At 38.0% G+C, this 17,108-nt stretch overlaps 2 protein-coding genes across 2 annotated transcripts in view; one reads left to right on the forward strand and one right to left on the reverse strand.

The window, feature by feature from the left end:
* The first annotated feature begins 59 nt into the window (after positions 1–59).
* On the forward strand, positions 60–15,754 carry PMPCB (peptidase, mitochondrial processing subunit beta). The gene is made up of 13 exons (XM_004007826.5): positions 60–180; positions 1,221–1,361; positions 2,372–2,458; positions 3,063–3,192; positions 5,176–5,374; positions 5,766–5,845; positions 8,295–8,407; positions 9,204–9,347; positions 13,190–13,350; positions 14,522–14,607; positions 14,690–14,778; positions 14,946–15,021; positions 15,112–15,754. Exons 1-13 carry the CDS (start codon positions 79–81, stop codon positions 15,174–15,176), a joined length of 1,473 nt encoding a protein of 490 aa, XP_004007875.2. The 5' UTR covers positions 60–78; the 3' UTR covers positions 15,177–15,754.
* The window catches only part of DNAJC2 (DnaJ heat shock protein family (Hsp40) member C2), a 30,744-nt gene continuing 28,995 nt past the window's right edge, over positions 15,360–17,108 (reverse strand). Inside the window, exons 16-17 of the mRNA XM_004007824.5 lie at positions 15,751–15,905; positions 15,360–15,513 (exon numbers count right to left, since the gene is read on the reverse strand). Coding sequence (XP_004007873.1) covers positions 15,439–15,513; positions 15,751–15,905 — 230 coding nt within the window. The 3' untranslated portion in view covers positions 15,360–15,438. The remainder of the gene's footprint in view (positions 15,514–15,750; positions 15,906–17,108) is intronic.

Genomic DNA, 17,108 nt, shown 5'->3' on the forward strand with positions numbered 1-17,108 from the left:
GTGGGGTCCGCCGTCTCGCCTGGGCCCTCAGGTCATGACCCCGGAAGCACATCCTTCCTACAGTCTAGGACGGAGACCATGGCGGCGGCGGCGGCGGCCCGAGCGGTGCTGTTTTCTGCGGCGCGGCGGCGGCTCTGCGGTTTCACCGAGAGGCTCCTGATCCGAGGCGTTGCTGGGCCGGTGAGCTTCCGTCTACTTGTCTGGGTGCCACCTGGAATCAGGCTAGAGCGGGCCTCACCCGCAGGACCCCGTGCGGCGACCCTGAGTTAACGGGCGTCTGCCCCGCACACCTCCAACTGCGGATCGGGCCTTAGCCCGGACCCGTGGGGCATCCGGCTGCCGGGGACGCTTATTCCCGTCGGCGCTGGGCTGGCTTTGGTCACCCGCAACACGTGACCTGCCAGGGACGTGTGGGATGACCGTGGTTTACTAACCCCCTCCCCCAGTTACTCAGAAGTCATTGTAAAGAGTGCGTGTTGATTACTAAAAGCAGTGGTTACAACTGGGGGGCGGGGGGGGGGGCTTGTTAAAAACCGAGGACCCACCCCCATCCGCTCCGAGTTCTCTTTTTGCCTAAAACTGGCTCTCGTCCAGCTCTGCTTCCTGTGAACCCTGCGGCAGCTAAAGGAAAAGTTTGTCTGTATATGTATTTTTCTCGTAAGAGACTAGCTTTCTCTAGAGTTCGTGGGACTTTTAACATGTATAAAGAAGAAAACATATGGGGACCTGCGAATAGTCCGTAGTCAATAAATCAGTCAGCCAGAGTGTAGCTTGAGTAATTACCCATCTTTCTACCCTTTCTTTTTCTGTCCTTTTCAAAACTTTGCTTTTCTTGAACAGTAGAAGCTAAGCATTTCTATGCTGTGCGTGTATTTTTATATTTTTCTCTCCCTTTCTTGACTTTTTTCTCCCCTTCTTGTTCCCTTTATGAATACTAAACATTTCTAGAGGTACCGAAATAAAAGTAGTTTCTTTTAGGATAATGACAAAAACTGTTCATTTTTCTTCAGGAAAGGGCATGTTTGTAGACATGTTGCTGGCTTTAGGAAAGTGGTTGGTTGAGGAATGGTCCTAGGGTAGGCAAAGGCATGGATCTAGTGAAGTAAAAGTTAAGGAGGAAAGAGTACTTTAGAGTCTCTTGGAGATAAATTTGGTTTTCTAATCAATAATTTGTATTAAGAATAGTGATATGTTTTGCTGCTTCCTTTCTCCCCAACCAGTCATTATATCTTGGAGGAAACAGATTGAGAAGTACACAGGCTGCTACACAAGTTGTCCTGAACGTTCCTGAAACGCGAGTAACCTGTTTGGAGAATGGACTCAGGGTGGCTTCTGAAGACTCTGGGCTGGCAACATGCACAGTAAGTGATTTAGTTTGACCCCTCATTAGGGGAGAGCAGACTGTATGTGCAAAGCTTTTCAGTAGGTTGGCAGGTAGTTGAAAGTAGCAGCGGTTATTTTGCCTCGACAAGTGATTGTTACTTGTGAAGCGTTTCTTCTAATACCCCCATGCTGGGTGCATGTGTGCTCAGTTTAAGTGACTGCATCTTGTAGCAGGTTGTATTGTGCAGTGTTGATAATAATGAGAGCAGTATATTTGCTGGACTACCGTGTGCTAAATGTTTTTACGTACCTTGTCTTATTTGATCTTTAAAATACTTCTTTGTAGCAGGGATCATTGCATCCATTTCATTGAAAAACAAGATTCGAGAAGGTAAATGGTTTTGTCCGAGGTCACAACAACTAATACATGACAGAACCAGGATCTTAACCTAGATTTTCTGAGTCTCTTCTGATGTGCTTTATCTTATACTTGATTATTGACTGTAGTAACACACTGGGCTAACAATCTGCGTCCTCAGTAAAGCTGGCAAGTAAATATTTGTGGCACCCAGTAGACTGAAGACTAAAATTTTTAAATCTCATAATTCATAGGATTATATTGTCAATCCAGTCAAGAAAACTTTAATGTTAAGACTGGAAAGCATTGGTCAGAAAAAGGAAAGAACACTGCCCCCACCCCTACCTTGCTGCTGCTAAGTCGCTTCAGTCGTCTCTCACTCTGTGCGACCCCATAGACGGCAGCCCACCAGGCTCCACTGTCCCTGGGATTCTCCAGGCAAGAACGCTGGAGTGGGTTGCCATTTCCTTCTCCAATGCATGAAAGTGAAAAGTGAAAGGTCACTGAGTCGTGTCCAACTCTCAGCAACCCCATGGACTGCAGCCTACCAGGCTCCTCTATCCATAGGATTTTCCAGGCAAGAGTACTGGAGTCGGGTGTCATTGCCTTCTCCGCACCCCTACCTTATCCCCTCAAAAAAAAAAAAAAAATTGATTATGTCTTATCTAATTCTTACCTGACTGTATTAAGGTTGGGCTCTGGATTGATGCTGGAAGTCGATATGAAAATGAGAAGAATAATGGAACGGCTCACTTTCTGGAGCATATGGCTTTCAAGGCAAGTTATAAAGATTATTTTTTAAACGCATTTTAAGAGACAGTAAACACAAAGTCTTATTGTAAGGTAAAGAGAACTACTTCAAAAGTGAAAGTGAAGTCGCTCAGTCGTGTCCGACTCTCTGCGACCCCGTGGACTGTAGCCCACCAGGCTCCTCCGTCCATGGGATTCTCCAGGCAAGAATACTGGAGTGGGTTGCCATTTCCTTCTCCAGGGGTCTTCCCGACCCAGGGATCGCACCCAGGTCTCCCGCATTGCAGGCAGATGCTTTAACTTCTGAGCCACCAGGGAAGCCTATGCATGTCTTATTTTTATTATTTTTTAGAATCTTTCTTTTTTCAGGATAATTACCTGAAATAATGACTGATAATTGCTCTGTAGAAGTGAAACAAAGATTTTCTCTTGGGATGTAACTGTCATCTGAAAGAATGTCACTATTTCTGAAGCCTGAGGTAGTTTAGAAACCACATTTGGTCCTTACATCCAACTGTACATAGGCTTCTGTCATATTCATTGTCTGCACTGTGTAGAACAAATGAGGGATAAAGGGAGAGATTATACATATATATATATTTCTTTTCCCCCTTTCTCTCTTTTATTTCAGGGCACCAAAAAGAGATCCCAATTAGATCTGGAACTTGAAATTGAAAATATGGGTGCTCATCTCAATGCCTATACCTCCAGAGAGCAGACTGTATATTATGCCAAAGCATTCTCTAAAGATTTGCCAAGAGGTATATTATTTATACTGCAGATATGTAATTTTCACAGGCATTCAGAAATAATTTAGTACTGTTTGCATTATGTTTCTTGAGAAAGAGTAAACCCCAGAAATGTGAAAATAAGTGAATCAAACTCTGGGTGAGGGGGCACCTCTTTTTCCTACCAATATGACAAATGATATTAAATATTTATAGGCTGTAAGACTTGTACAAACCAGGTCCTAACACTTGATTCAGATATTAATTCCTCCAGAGTCATACCTGGCTAGTAAATGATTTTTAATTGTTTTATTATATATTCACTTTTACTGTCTACTTTTTATTTTTATTTTTTCTCTGTTCTGTTATCTAAATTTTTCATTTCTGTTACAAGCCAGAACATATTTTATATCTTCTGACTGCTGGGCTTTATTTTTGAACAGAACGTGCTTGCTTCGTTATTGTATTTGCACATTCTGGTTCTTCCTCCTGGAGTGCACTTCTTTCTTAGCTTCCTTTCCATTAATTTCAATTTCAAATTTGAATATCCAAAATTCAATTTATTTAAACTAAACCCCCCCCAAAATAAACCTAAAACAGCTCACTCATTTTTCCCTCCCCCATCTCTGGTGATGACCAATCTGAATAAAACTGTATCATTAGAATACTTAAACAATAGTTTGCCCCACCTAACTTCCAGGTTGTCTGGGTTTGTAGCTGCTTCTGGAATAAACAAGTGATGGTATTATACGTACGTACGTGTGTGTGTGTGTGTGTGTGTGTGTATGTAAAGTCTTTGATACTTGTATATATCCTATTTCTGATTGCATTTGACTTAGAATATCTTTAAGGTCCAATTTAATTTCAGGTATGTTATTGAGGATCTATGCTTTCAAATTTCAGTATTAAATATACATTAGAAAGAAGATTCTGATTAAAACATAAATATTGGGAAATATGAATCCCCACTTTTAGGTACCAGTCTAGACTACTACTTCCAAATAGAGGAGGCTCTTCATACAGGAGGTCTCATTTTCCCATCTGTCTTTGGGCTCTTCCTTACCCATCTGGGGCTTTACTTGTCTGGACAGATGGGATTTTATTGTTTTTAAATTTTATTGGAGCATTTTTTATTTGATTCACAACATGGTGTTAGATGGACAGATAGCTTTAATTTGGTTTTACGAATTATTTTTTCCTCTTGGTCATAATCTCAGTCCCAGCTTATTCTTGCAGTCTGTTTTGTCATTTTGGGCAATACAGAGGTAATTGAGTACAGGAAGTCCTTGGTACTGGAACATTATTGCTTCTGAAACAAGTCCACTTTAAGTGAATTTAAAGAACAGAAGTTTATAGTAGAGTAACAAAATGAAAGTTGATAAATTTGTTTTCTATTTACTAAAATTTAGATTGTGATTATAACTGTATACTAATTCTTCACGGATAGTTGAGGTTTGTCTTTTTTGGAGAAGCATGTACTTTCTCTGATAAAATTGCTTAATAGCATGATATATCCTTTAGTTTACTTGTGACTTTTTACAAATTAGGGTCGTTTTTGTATAAATATTTGAAGGTTTCATCAATTTTCCCCAAGGGTCACTTAATTATCCTTTGATAATTAATGATAATGTATGTCTTTTGGAGTAATTATCCTTTTCTTCAACTGTTACCTGTTCCAGCTCTGTTGAATCATCATTTATCAGAGACTTTGATAAACAGAATCTAACCAACACTGACCATTAATTGGAATTAAGTGGGGAAAGATGTTTGAGATGACACTAATTCTAGCAAATTTAGGAATTTTCTCCAGGCTCATCTGTACCACAGGGGATTATATTTTTTGTTTTAATTTATTCCTTTTAGGTATATCAAATGTACAGAAACATTTATTTCTTCCAGTTTAATCATTTATTCACTGTTGAGTGCTGGTCACTATCGTGGTTTTTGATGCTAATAGATATTAATAGTGAAAATTAAGACTGTTAGTGTTTCTTCTTGTATTTTATTTTCAATTAGCTGTAGAAATTCTTGCTGATATAATACAAAACAGCACATTGGGAGAAGCAGAGATTGAACGTGAACGTGGAGTAATCCTTAGAGAGATGCAGGAAGTTGAAACCAATTTACAAGAAGTTGTTTTTGATTATCTTCATGCCACAGCTTATCAAAATACTGCACTTGGACGGACAATTTTGGGACCAACTGAAAATATCAAGTAGGTATAATTCTCAGATTTTTTCTCTTTTTTGAGAAAACATTTGAATTGTGAAAATTAACATTCACAAACATTCAAAAAGTATGTTTCAGAAAGTAATTTTTTACCCCCAATAATCTGAATGAAATGGTATCATTACAGTACTTGAACGACCCTTTAGCCCTACTTGACTTCCAGGTATCTGGGTTTATACCTATTTCTGGAGTAAACAAGTGATATTACATTTTATATATATATATATATAAATTCTTTGATATTTGTTGCATATATCCTATTTCTGACTGCATTTAACTTAGAATGATCCAATTTAATTGGATATTAAAGGTATATTATGTGAGGATCTATGCTTTTAAATTTCCCTTTAGTATTGCTTTTCTTACTCCATTTACAGATCTATAAATCGTAAGGACTTAGTGGATTATATAACCACACATTATAAGGGGCCAAGAATAGTACTTGCTGCTGCTGGAGGTAAGTTTAAATTTCTACAACTGTTTTAAACAGAGTGATACGCTTATCAGTTTGATCCTGTTGGGAGATATCTTTAGTTTTCATTTACAGAGCAAATTGTTTAGTATGCTGGGTAAGGGCAATGTGGAACACTGAAACCGGACTTCCCCCATCTTCTCTTATTAGAGTTTTTAATAGGAAAACTTAGTGACCCTCTAGTACATAAGTGTACAGATGTAATGGAATTTACTTGCAAGGAAAGGGCAAATGGGTGAGCTGGAAGATAATGACAGTGGAAGATAGTGTTCAACAGTTTGGGAATCTCTTTGAGATTTTAAATTTCTTGAGAACCAGCTTCATCCTTGGTCAGGCATGGCCTGAGGATGAGTATGTTGTTTATTCATTCTTTGATTTGTTTGTTCATTCAGTAGATCTGCTAATTACTGAGAAGGGAAGGATATAAGGGATTTTGAGACTATTTAATGGGAATTTGAACATGAAAGTGGCATGAGGACAAGGCCTCCTTGGAGGAACGTGTTTGAAGCCAGTGAAAGAAAGTAAGTTCAGGTTAGATTTTACTAGATTTCCTGGTAGTCTGAATTTAGGCAAATAGTACATTTTATTGGTTTCCAGTTTTATTTTCTCTTTTTAAGACAAAACGAAGATTTACATGGAATGTTCTTTTTGTGTAAATTTTCCTTTAGAAATGACAGTAATTTAAAATTCTAGTTGGCCCGGATAGACTTCGAGCTTATTACTTGGGAATAATGAAGAAGATGAAAATGAGGCTAACTGTCAGAAACATGTTACCTTTGTGTGGCTCTATGTGCTCTAAAGTTCTCTTGAGTTAGTGACACTGTTTCTAAAATGGCTGGTGCTGACTGGAGTTCCACAATGAAACTGCCTTGGAAAGGGGACACTGTTGGTTGGATGGGGCCTCAATAACTAAGTTGTCTAGGAGATTCTGCCATTGTTGGTGGCATATGGATGCAGTGGGTTTTGTCACACAGTTCATTGGTTCATTTTGACATTGTCAGAGTTGGGATATCTTACAATTAATTAATGGCCTATTCTAGATTAATTAGCATATTGTCTTATGGGTACATGAGCAATAATGTTTCTTATAAGCAGTGGCATTATAAATTCAGTGAGATAGGCCAGACCCAGCTTCATTTAAAAAAAAGAAACGAAATTATTGGCCCTCCTGCCTTTTGGATAGAGGTAAGTAGAGGTGGTACTGGGTCAGGAGCTTAAAGTCTGGAACATCCAACCAGGAGGGCTACAGATAAAGGTAGTAAAACAGTGGAGGTGGTTGCCAGGTGCTGAGAATTGTGTCCATGCTCACGGGTCTACACTCTCTGCTTGTCATCTTTGTACCACCAAGGTCTTCTTATTGTTTAGTCACCATCCGGACTGATATCCAAGGTGGCTCTTCTATGTAGTGATTGTGAAAAGAATGTGTATATAATCATTCCCTGTCTTGTTTTATACCAGAGATTGTTTGGAAAATATGGGTGTAAGTTGTGCTTTTATGTTCTAATGGAATGTTTCATTAAAAAAAAATCTCATAGCAATATTTTCTAAGGCACTTACCCATGCCTGAATTAGTCTTGTAAGTTTAAGAATCTTTCACTGAATCTCTTTAGGCTCAAGTTTGGAAAATAGGGCTATAGAATTCAATTACTGATTAAATTTTGGATAGCAAATAGTGAGTATTTGATTGGCTATGAAATTATTCAGGAATCTATATGAGGTTATTTAAGTCCTGAATTTTGATAGCAGAGTACAGAGAATAAAACATGTCTTATGTCCAGCTTTCTTTAAATGATACAGAGCTCATATTCTTTTCTACTCTAAAAATTTTATTGAAAAGTGACCCATTTTTGCTAGTTTGAACTAGGACTTTTGGGGGCTCTAGTGGCTTAGTTGGTAAAGAATTCACTTGTAATGTAGGAGACTGCCTACAGTACAGGAGACCTGGGTTGGATTCCTGAGTCGGGAAGATCCCCTGGAGAAGGAAATGGCAACCCACTCCATTATTCTTGTGTGGCAAATCCTATGGGCAGAGGAGCCTGGTGGGCTACTGTCCATGGGGTCGCAAGAGCTGGACATGACTTAGCAACTTCACCACCACCACCACCATTCTAGGACTTTTAATTACTTAATATAACATGATTTTGTATGGAAAGTAATACCTCCAAGCTGTGTTATCCTTATCTTTGAATCAGTGGATGAAAACTGATTGTTCTTCAGAAGGAGAGATCTGTGCAACTGCAAGTCTTATCACCAGGGATAAAACGTGCTTTGTGAGCTTACTCTTGAAAAGGCTTTTACTGACCGCAAGTAGTCCTTGTGTAACCTGTATCATTTATACCACCTTAAGCTCATTGTAAACAGAAGTACTGGCAGTTAATTATGTGCTTTACATTTTATTGCTGCTGGATATATGAAATATTTTCCTTCAATATAGGAGTTTCCCATGATGAGCTGCTTGAGTTAGCAAAATTTCATTTTGGTGAATCTTTATCCACACACAAAGGAGAAATACCAGCTCTGCCTCCGTGCAAATTCACAGGAAGTGAGGTAGGCCAAGCCTCTTAAGCTTTTCTTGTGTTGTATTTATGACCGTTCGTACAAAATGTGCCTGTTGCTAACAGTGAAATGGAGGGACAAAGGAGTCCAAATGCACATGGACTCAGTTGCTTGTATTTCTTCCTGTTGCATATATTTAACCACCTATTTTTCTGTTTTAAGGAAAGTATTATTTGGTCTTTTGTGCTTTTTGACATTATGCCTATTTTCCTATTGGCAGGGCATAAAATTAATCTTTTAAAAACATCCCACATTTTGACACTGTTAGATTTATTCCTGACTGAGTCTACCCACAGTACATTTCTGTGCATAGCTGTTAAAGCCAGAACTTCTAGAGAAATCTGCTCTCTATCAGCTATTTCTTTAAGCCTCATTAGAAGCTTTGTTTGCCACATTAGGGATGATGCTCATATGTCAGTATCTGGAAAGAAGCCTGATGTTGGCAGTTACACGAGACTAGCATTGGCAGTACAAAAATAAGCCTGTAAAATAAGCCTAAATTTAGACAGAAAAATTCAGACTGATGATTATTTCTGCCAGTTAAATAATGCAAAGCTTTTTGACCACATAATTATTTGGTGGCTGTGTCTGTAGTATTTCAGCTGGAGATCTTTTGGTGAAACCCTTCTGAAATATGGAGTAAAATGAGGCCTGATTGTTCAAAAAACTAGAGTGTCATGGTGAGCATTTAAGTTTGCAATTAATAGAACTGGTGAATTGCTTTCTTGTCAAGCATGTTACAGAGTGGTAATCTTAACTAGAGCTTTGCATCCTTTATCCCAACCAGATTCGAGTGAGGGATGACAAGATGCCTTTGGCACATCTTGCGGTAGCTGTTGAAGCTGTTGGTTGGGCACATCCAGATACAATCTGTCTCATGGTTGCAAACACACTGATTGGAAACTGGGATCGCTCTTTCGGAGGAGGAATGGTATGTGATTTTAAAAGTAAATTTCCATAATAAATGAGAAGATAAAACTGCTATGAATTTTGACTTACGTATGAACTGATCCTGGATTGTTCCCAGGCAAGAAAAAAAACAATATTTTTTCTTTTGCTGTATTGTTAAATTTTGATTAAGGAAAGAGGATTCATTCATAGTACTGTATCAACATGAATATCCTAATTTTATAACCGTTTAGTTCAGTTAAGTCGCTCAGTTGTGTCTGACTCTTTGCGACCCCTTGAATCGCAGCACGCCAGGCCTCCCTGTCCATCACCAACTCCCAGAGTTCACTCAGACTCACGTCCATTGAGTCAGTGATGCCATCCAGCCATCTCATCCTCTGTCGTCCCCTTTTCCTCCTGCCCCCAATCCCTCCCAGCATCAGTCTTTCCCAATGAGACAACTCTTCGCATGAGGTGGCCAAAGTACTGGAGTTTCAGTTTTAGCATCATTCCTTCCAAAGAACACCCAGGACTGATCTCTAGAATGGACTGGTTGGATCTCCTTACAGTCCAAGGGACTCTCAAGAGTCTTCTCCAACACCACAGTTCAAAAGCATCAATTCTTCAGTGCTCAGCTTTCTTCAGTCCAACTCTCACATCCATACATGACTACTGGAAAAACCATAGCCTTGGCTAGCTGGACCTTTGTTGGCAAAGTAATGTCTCTGCTTTTCAATATACTATCTAGATTGGTTGTAACTTTTCTTCCAAGGAGTAAGCGTCTTTTAATTTCATGGCTGCAATCACCATCTGCAGTGATTTTGGAGCCCCCCAAAATAAAGTCTTGACACTGTTTCCACTGTTTCCCCATCTATTTCCCATGAAGTGATGGGACCAGATGCCATGATCTTTGTTTTCTGAATGTTGAGCTTTAAGCCAACTTTTTCACTTTCCTCTTTCACTTTCAAGAGGCTTTTTATTTCCTCTTCACTTTCTGCCATAAGGGTGGTGTCATCTGCATATCTGAGGTTATTGATATTTCTCCTGGCCATCTTGATTCCAGCTTGTGCTTTTTCCAGCCCAGCATTTCTCATGATGTACTCTGCATGTAAGTTAAATAAGCAGGATGACAATATACAGCCTTGATGTTCTCCTTTTCCTATTTGGAACCAGTCTGTTGTTCCATGTCCAGTTGCTTCCTGACCTGCATATAGGTTTCTCAAGAGGCAGGTCAGATGGTCTGGTATTCCCATCTCTTTCAGAATTTTCCAGTTTATTGTGATCCACACAGTCAAAGGCTTTGGCATAGTCATGAGGTTAAATTCATTGTTTTTCAGAAGGGCATATTAACAAATATTTGGGGATAAAAAGGATATTTGCACTATATTCTCAAACAGTTGAAAAATATATTAAAGAGAATGATAAAGGAAAAAAAGTAACAGTTGTTAAGGAATTTGGATAGAGGTAATTCTTCGTACTATTTTTGTTCCTATTCTGTCTGAAATTACTTCAAAATTATTATTGTTGTTCATTTGCCAAGTTGTGTCTGACTCTTTGCAACCTCGTGGACTGCAGCACACCAGGTTCCTCTGTCCTCCCGTATCTCCTGGAGTTTGTTTAGACTCATGTCCATTGAGTTGGTGATTTCATCCAATTATCTCATCCTCTGCTGCCCCCTTCTCTTGCCCTCCATCTTTCCCACCAATAGGATCTTTTCCAGTGAGCTGAGCCTTCACATCAAAGTATGGTGGCCAAAGTATTGGAGCTTTACTTCAGCATCAGTCCTTCCAGTGAATATTCACGGTTGATTTCCTTTACCATTGACTAGTTTGATCTCCTGGCAGTCTAAGGGACTCTCAGGAGTCTTCTCCAGCACCACAATTTGAAAGCATCAATTCTTCTGTGCTCAGAACTCTCGTATCAGTATTTGACTACTGGAAGAACCATAGCTTTGACTACATGGACATTTCTCAGCAAAGTGATTTCTCTGCTTTTTAATACACTGTCTAGGTTTGTCATACTTTTTCATCCAAGGAGCAAGCATCTTAATTTCATGGCTGCAATCACCATCCACAGATTTTGCAGCCCAAGAAAATAAATCTGTCACTGCTTCCACTTTTTCCCCTTCTATTTGCCATGAAGTGATGGAACTGGATGTCATGATCTTAGTTCTTTGAATGTTGAGTCTTAAGCCAGCTTTCTCACTCTACTCTTTCACCCTGAACAAGAGGGTCTTTAGTTCATCTTCATTTTCTGCCATTAGAGTGGTATCCTTTGCATATCTGAGGTTATTGATATTTCTCCCAGCAGTCTTGATTCCAGCCTGTGGGATGCATCCAGCCTGGCATTTTGCATGATATACTCTGCATAGGAGTTAAATAAGCAGGGTGACAGTAATACAGCCCTGTCATACTGCTTTCCTAATTTGGGACCAGTCTGTTGTTCCAAGTCTGGTTCTAACTGTTGCTTCTTGACCTGCATACAGGTTTCTCAAGAGACAGGTAAGGTAGTCTGGTATTCCTATCTCTAAGAATATTCCACAGTCTGTTGTGATCCACACAATAAAAGGCTTAGTGTAATCAGTGAAGATGTTTTTCTGGAATTTCCTTGATTTGTCTATGATCCAGTGAAAGTTGGCCATCGGATCGCTGGTTCCTCTACCTTGAGTCTGAACAGTTTGTACACCTGGAAGTTCTTGATTAACATACTGCTGACACGTAGCTTGATGGATTTGGAGCATAAGCTTACTTGCATATGGAGTGAGTGCAATCGTATGACAGTTTGAACATTCTCTGGCATTTCCTTTGCAATGAAAACTTACCTTTCCCAGTCCTGTGGCCACTGCTGAGTTTTCCAAATTTCCTGACATATTGAGTGCAGCACCTAAACAGCATCACTGTAGGATTTTAAATAGCTAAGAAAGTGTATATATCTGTACTCAAAGACTTTGACAAAATATATTTCATACAAATATCTTAGGTTCACATGCTATATTTCAGATCTTTAAGCAAACTGCCAAAAGCTCTACAAAGTATGTTGGTAATAGCAGTGCATTATTTTACTTTTTAAATTAACCTTTTTTAACTTTTTTGTTGGCAAAGCAAATTGGCATAATTTGTTTTTTGGTTGATAAGGTTATAAATGATTATTCAACAGAGCCAGAACACATATGTAATTAATAACCATATCCCAGTGCTAGAAGTGGAATGCTGGGTTGGATTAGCCAAGGGATCCTGAGAATGTGCCCAAACTACAGTATGTGAAATCATCCCATTGTTAATTTTAGGGATAGCTCTGTCCTGACAGGATTTGTCACTTCTCTTTTTTGGTTTTAATTTTTATATTGTAGTTGATTTATAATGTAGTTGTGTTAGTTTTGGGTATACAGCTAAGTGATATATTTATATAAATCCATTCACAGAGTATTACTTAGAGTTCCCTGTGGCATGCATAGGTCCTTGTTGATTATTTTATATATAGTGGTGTGTATATGTTAATCGCAAACTCAAAGTCTGTGAGTCTGTTTCTCTTTTGTAAATAGGTTCACTTGTATCTTTTTTTAAGATTCTACATATAAGTGATATTTTTGCTTTTCTCTTAGTATGATAATCTCTTAGTATGATAATGTATTATTTTAGAAGTCGGTGTGTAGCTTCTAAGGATTAACTCTTTTAACATTATGACTTTCTCTGGGGATGATGCATTGGGCTGGTGAGGTAACAATTCTTAGTTTCATTGAGTTTTAGCTTTTTATTGAGATATTGCTGAATAAAACTGAGAAATGCAGCCTTTTGGGGCAGTCACTATTTCTACAGCTCGTTTTTCTTTCTGGTAGTCCGCACATGTATACCTACAGTTCTCCTGGACAGTTTCGTTTCCTTACAGAATTTATCTAGCAAGCTGGCCCAGCTTACCTGTCATGGCAACCTCTGCCATAGCTTCCAGTCTTTCAACACTTCCTACACAGATACAGGATTGTGGGGAATCTACATGGTTTGTGAACCAGCTACTGTTGCAGATATGCTACATGTTGTTCAAAAAGAATGGTGAGAAAATAATTTAAATCTTGCTTAAGAATTACCAATTTAGACTACTTTGTTCTTTTACACTGTTGACGGTGATTAATTTTTTATGGTGATAGCATTTTATTAAGAGAACAAGACTAAGTACTGTTCAATAGTAGCAATTGTTGCAATGTTTAAAAGATCACATTTCTTCTGGGTTTCATGTGAAGCTGATTTATATTACAGAAAGTTCTTAATCATTAAGTAGCAGATTATTTCAGAAAGATCTTAAAAAGTTAAAAATGTTTAGATGCCAACTAGAATTTTAGAAAATATTTCTAAACCTATCTGGCTTGGAAAGGCTGTGTTATAAAAATGAGTCTGAAGTTGTAAAAGTCTTCAAAAGTTATAAAAGTCATTCATTGTTACAAAAATGAATCTGCTAAAAGAAATGTAGTGTTTTAGTCAAAACTAGTACCTTGAGACAGGCAGAAGGTCCCATGGCTTCTTGGAAAACTGTTATTTAGCTCTGGTCCCTTTCCTACACCATTCTTAAATGGTTTACACTCTAGCTAGATGTGAAGTGAAGTGAAGTAGCTCAGTTGTGTCCGACTCTTTGCAATCCCATGACCTGTAGCCTTCCAGGCTCCTCTGTCCATGAGATTTTCCAGGCAAGAGTACTGGAGTGGATTGCCATTTCCTTCTCAAGGGTATCTTCCTGACGCAGGGATTAAACCCAGGTCTCCCACATTGCAGGCACACGCTTTACTGTCTAAGGCAGACTTAAAAGAGATGTAATAATTAATTATTAGGTTTAAGTTAGACTCAGCTAGATTATTTTGAGAAACCAGTGACCCATTGATCTGTCTATCCCCTAGCAGGTCAGATCCTAACACATGGGGATTCACAAATTTTCAAAATGACTGTAGAAGTTCTCAAAATGCAGTCAGCCTATTTTTATACTGTAGTGAATCTCTGCTAACCATATCACTTTTGAGAAATTAACCCTACCAGGAAAATAGTAATATTTTAACTTTTGTGTAACTGTTGGGATAGATAGTAATTTCAATTTTTACTAAATTGAGTTCATAATCACTTGTACATTGTGGTGTAACAGAGAATATAGCATCCTTCCTTTCTTTAGGTCATTAACTCATAAAACACATACCATTTTCAAATTACTTGACCTTTGATTTTTCCAAATGGTTTTTAGGATGCGACTGTGCACAAGTGTCACTGAAAGTGAAGTTGCACGAGCCAGAAATCTCCTGAAAACAAACATGTTGCTGCAACTTGATGGTAAAAGAATAAAGACTTAGGTCTTATTTTCACATGGTTAATCTAGATTCCAGTCCTTAGTTTTCCTTTTTCTTTAAAACAGGTTCCACTCCCATCTGTGAAGATATAGGTAGGCAAATGTTATGCTATAATCGAAGAATTCCCATCCCTGAGCTTGAAGCAAGAATTGATGTAAGTAGTCCTTAGATACTGTTGGATCTTGTATAAACAGTCTTTGTTATCAATACAACACCTCAAGATAGGTATCATAAAATTTGCTTTAGCTCTAAAACATTCCAGGTATACAATGTCTTTACTACTACAAAAAGCTCAGAATGCATGTATCTTCAATTTTTCAGGCTGTAAATGCTGAGATAATTCGAGAAGTGTGTACCAAATATATTTATGATAAGAGTCCAGCTGTTGCTGCTGTTGGTAAGCCTGACTCCTAGTCTCCCATGCAGAAAGTTGGCTAAGGACTTTCCTTCTATTTAGTTATAACTGTCTTTTCTTTTAAATCCTTAGGTCCTATTGAGCAACTACCAGATTTTAACCAGATTTGCAGTAACATGCGCTGGCTTCATGATTAAAAATGCTCCTAATAAACATTTGGAACATTATAAAACTGAGACCCTCAAGCTGTAAAGAAAAAAAAACACATATACTGGTAAATATGAATAAAATACCATATGTCAGATTTTGAAAGGATAAGACCACTACAGTGAATCGTAGATCTCTGAACTCTGAGAAATTATGCTGGGACACACTTTAAGTATAATTTTAAGAATGAAAATTTGTATAGTATTTTCAGTTTTATTATAAAAATGCACACACAACAAAGATTGTCATAAGTCATTTCTTGCCTCTACTTGCATTCAGCACTTGCTCTTGAGCAGCTTTCTTTGCTTTTACCATTTCAACCAGTTCCTAGGAAGAAGACAAACATTTTACTTAGACAAAAAGTTGTCAGGATTTGCAGACATTTCTAGTGTTTCAAATATGTGAAACATTCAAATTGGATAAATCTGTACTGAAAAGGTTGATTTTTTTAACTGTCAGAGCTAGGAAATGTCTAATACTGACCCCACAACTATGGTGGTATTGAAATAAGTACAAAAACATAATTTAAATGATAATGGAATCTATAAACTAAAGATCTACAACCTTGTATCGTTTCATGCAGTCCTTCTTTGTCCTGCCAGGCACTGCTTCTGCTATTTTTTCCCATCTTTCAGGTGTATTTACTGGGTATGTTTTCAAAGCTTGTTCCAAAAGCTTCTGTTCTTCTGTTGTCCAAGGGGTGAAATCTGTGCATGGACCTGTTTAAGAAACAAATTTTATTTGAAATAGTTATCCTAATTTATAGAAAACTGTTTTGGAACACCTTCTCAGATGAGTCATTTGGTAAGTGCCCATCTGAATCTGGTGTGTAATCTTGAAGCTACTTTGAGATTAGACACACATATACCAGTACTGAGTTGACTGCAAAGTTTTTCCATCTTATGGAAAAACCTAAACAAACTTTGTGGCCAACCCAATATTAACTGGGGGAAAAAAACTTTAGATAGCTCACATCCCAGAAAATTATCTGAGACAAAAGGAAAGAAATGCTTTGTATTTCTGGTCTCAAAATATACTTAACTTACCAGACATTTTTAAAAAAATCAGATTTTAAAATACACAGTTGGACTAGTGGGTTCAAAAACACTGTCATAAGAAATTTTAGATTTCTGATAAATCTAGTTCCTTATAGCATAGAAAAAAGAGCTGCTTAATTACAAAACTTTTAGCTGGATGAGAGCCTATAAACTACTCTCATTTTACACCGGAAAAAAGTTTTAACAAAATTGAGGCAGGTACCCAATGCTGTAGAGGCAATGTGAGATTAGATTCCATGTTCCAGTGTACTGTCAGCACGTCCACTAAAGCCTATGCTGTACATCTCTAACTAAACCAAATCTGTATGTCTGATAGAACACTCCATAGATGTATCACAAATACATTCCTTCCTAAGGATGTAAGAAGTGCATATCCCACTTTTATAGGAAAATTAAAGTGGTTAAAAAGCTGACTTGGTTCAGTAGTAAGTCTAAGTTAATGGACTGATAGCTTAAGTTATTTCAGACCATGCAACCAGAACACAGCAGCGCCTATCCTGCCAGTAATGAGACTACTACTTCAAATGGTATCCGGGGGTAAAGTCTGGAAATCTAAGTTATTTCCCAATTAAAAGATACTCATAGGCACAGTGAACAAGTTAAAAAACAACACACCTCAAAACAAGGCAGAGAACTTCCATTTAAGGACAGATTAAAGGCTTTTTTGAAGTCAGCTTTTAAGTTCCAGAAAGCCCTTAAGTGGAATTTTGTTTTATTAGTTTGAAGACCTGTTAAACATCATAGATTTAACTCACTTTCTCTCTCTTGGAAAAAGATGGAATTGGCATGTAATTATTATCTGCTGTTATTATACAAGTATTGGGTTGGCCAAAAAGTTCATTTGGGTTTTTTGTAACATTTCCT

This window comes from Ovis aries, chromosome 4, assembly GCF_016772045.2.
Source record: "Ovis aries strain OAR_USU_Benz2616 breed Rambouillet chromosome 4, ARS-UI_Ramb_v3.0, whole genome shotgun sequence".
Lineage (NCBI taxonomy): Eukaryota > Metazoa > Chordata > Mammalia > Artiodactyla > Bovidae > Ovis > Ovis aries.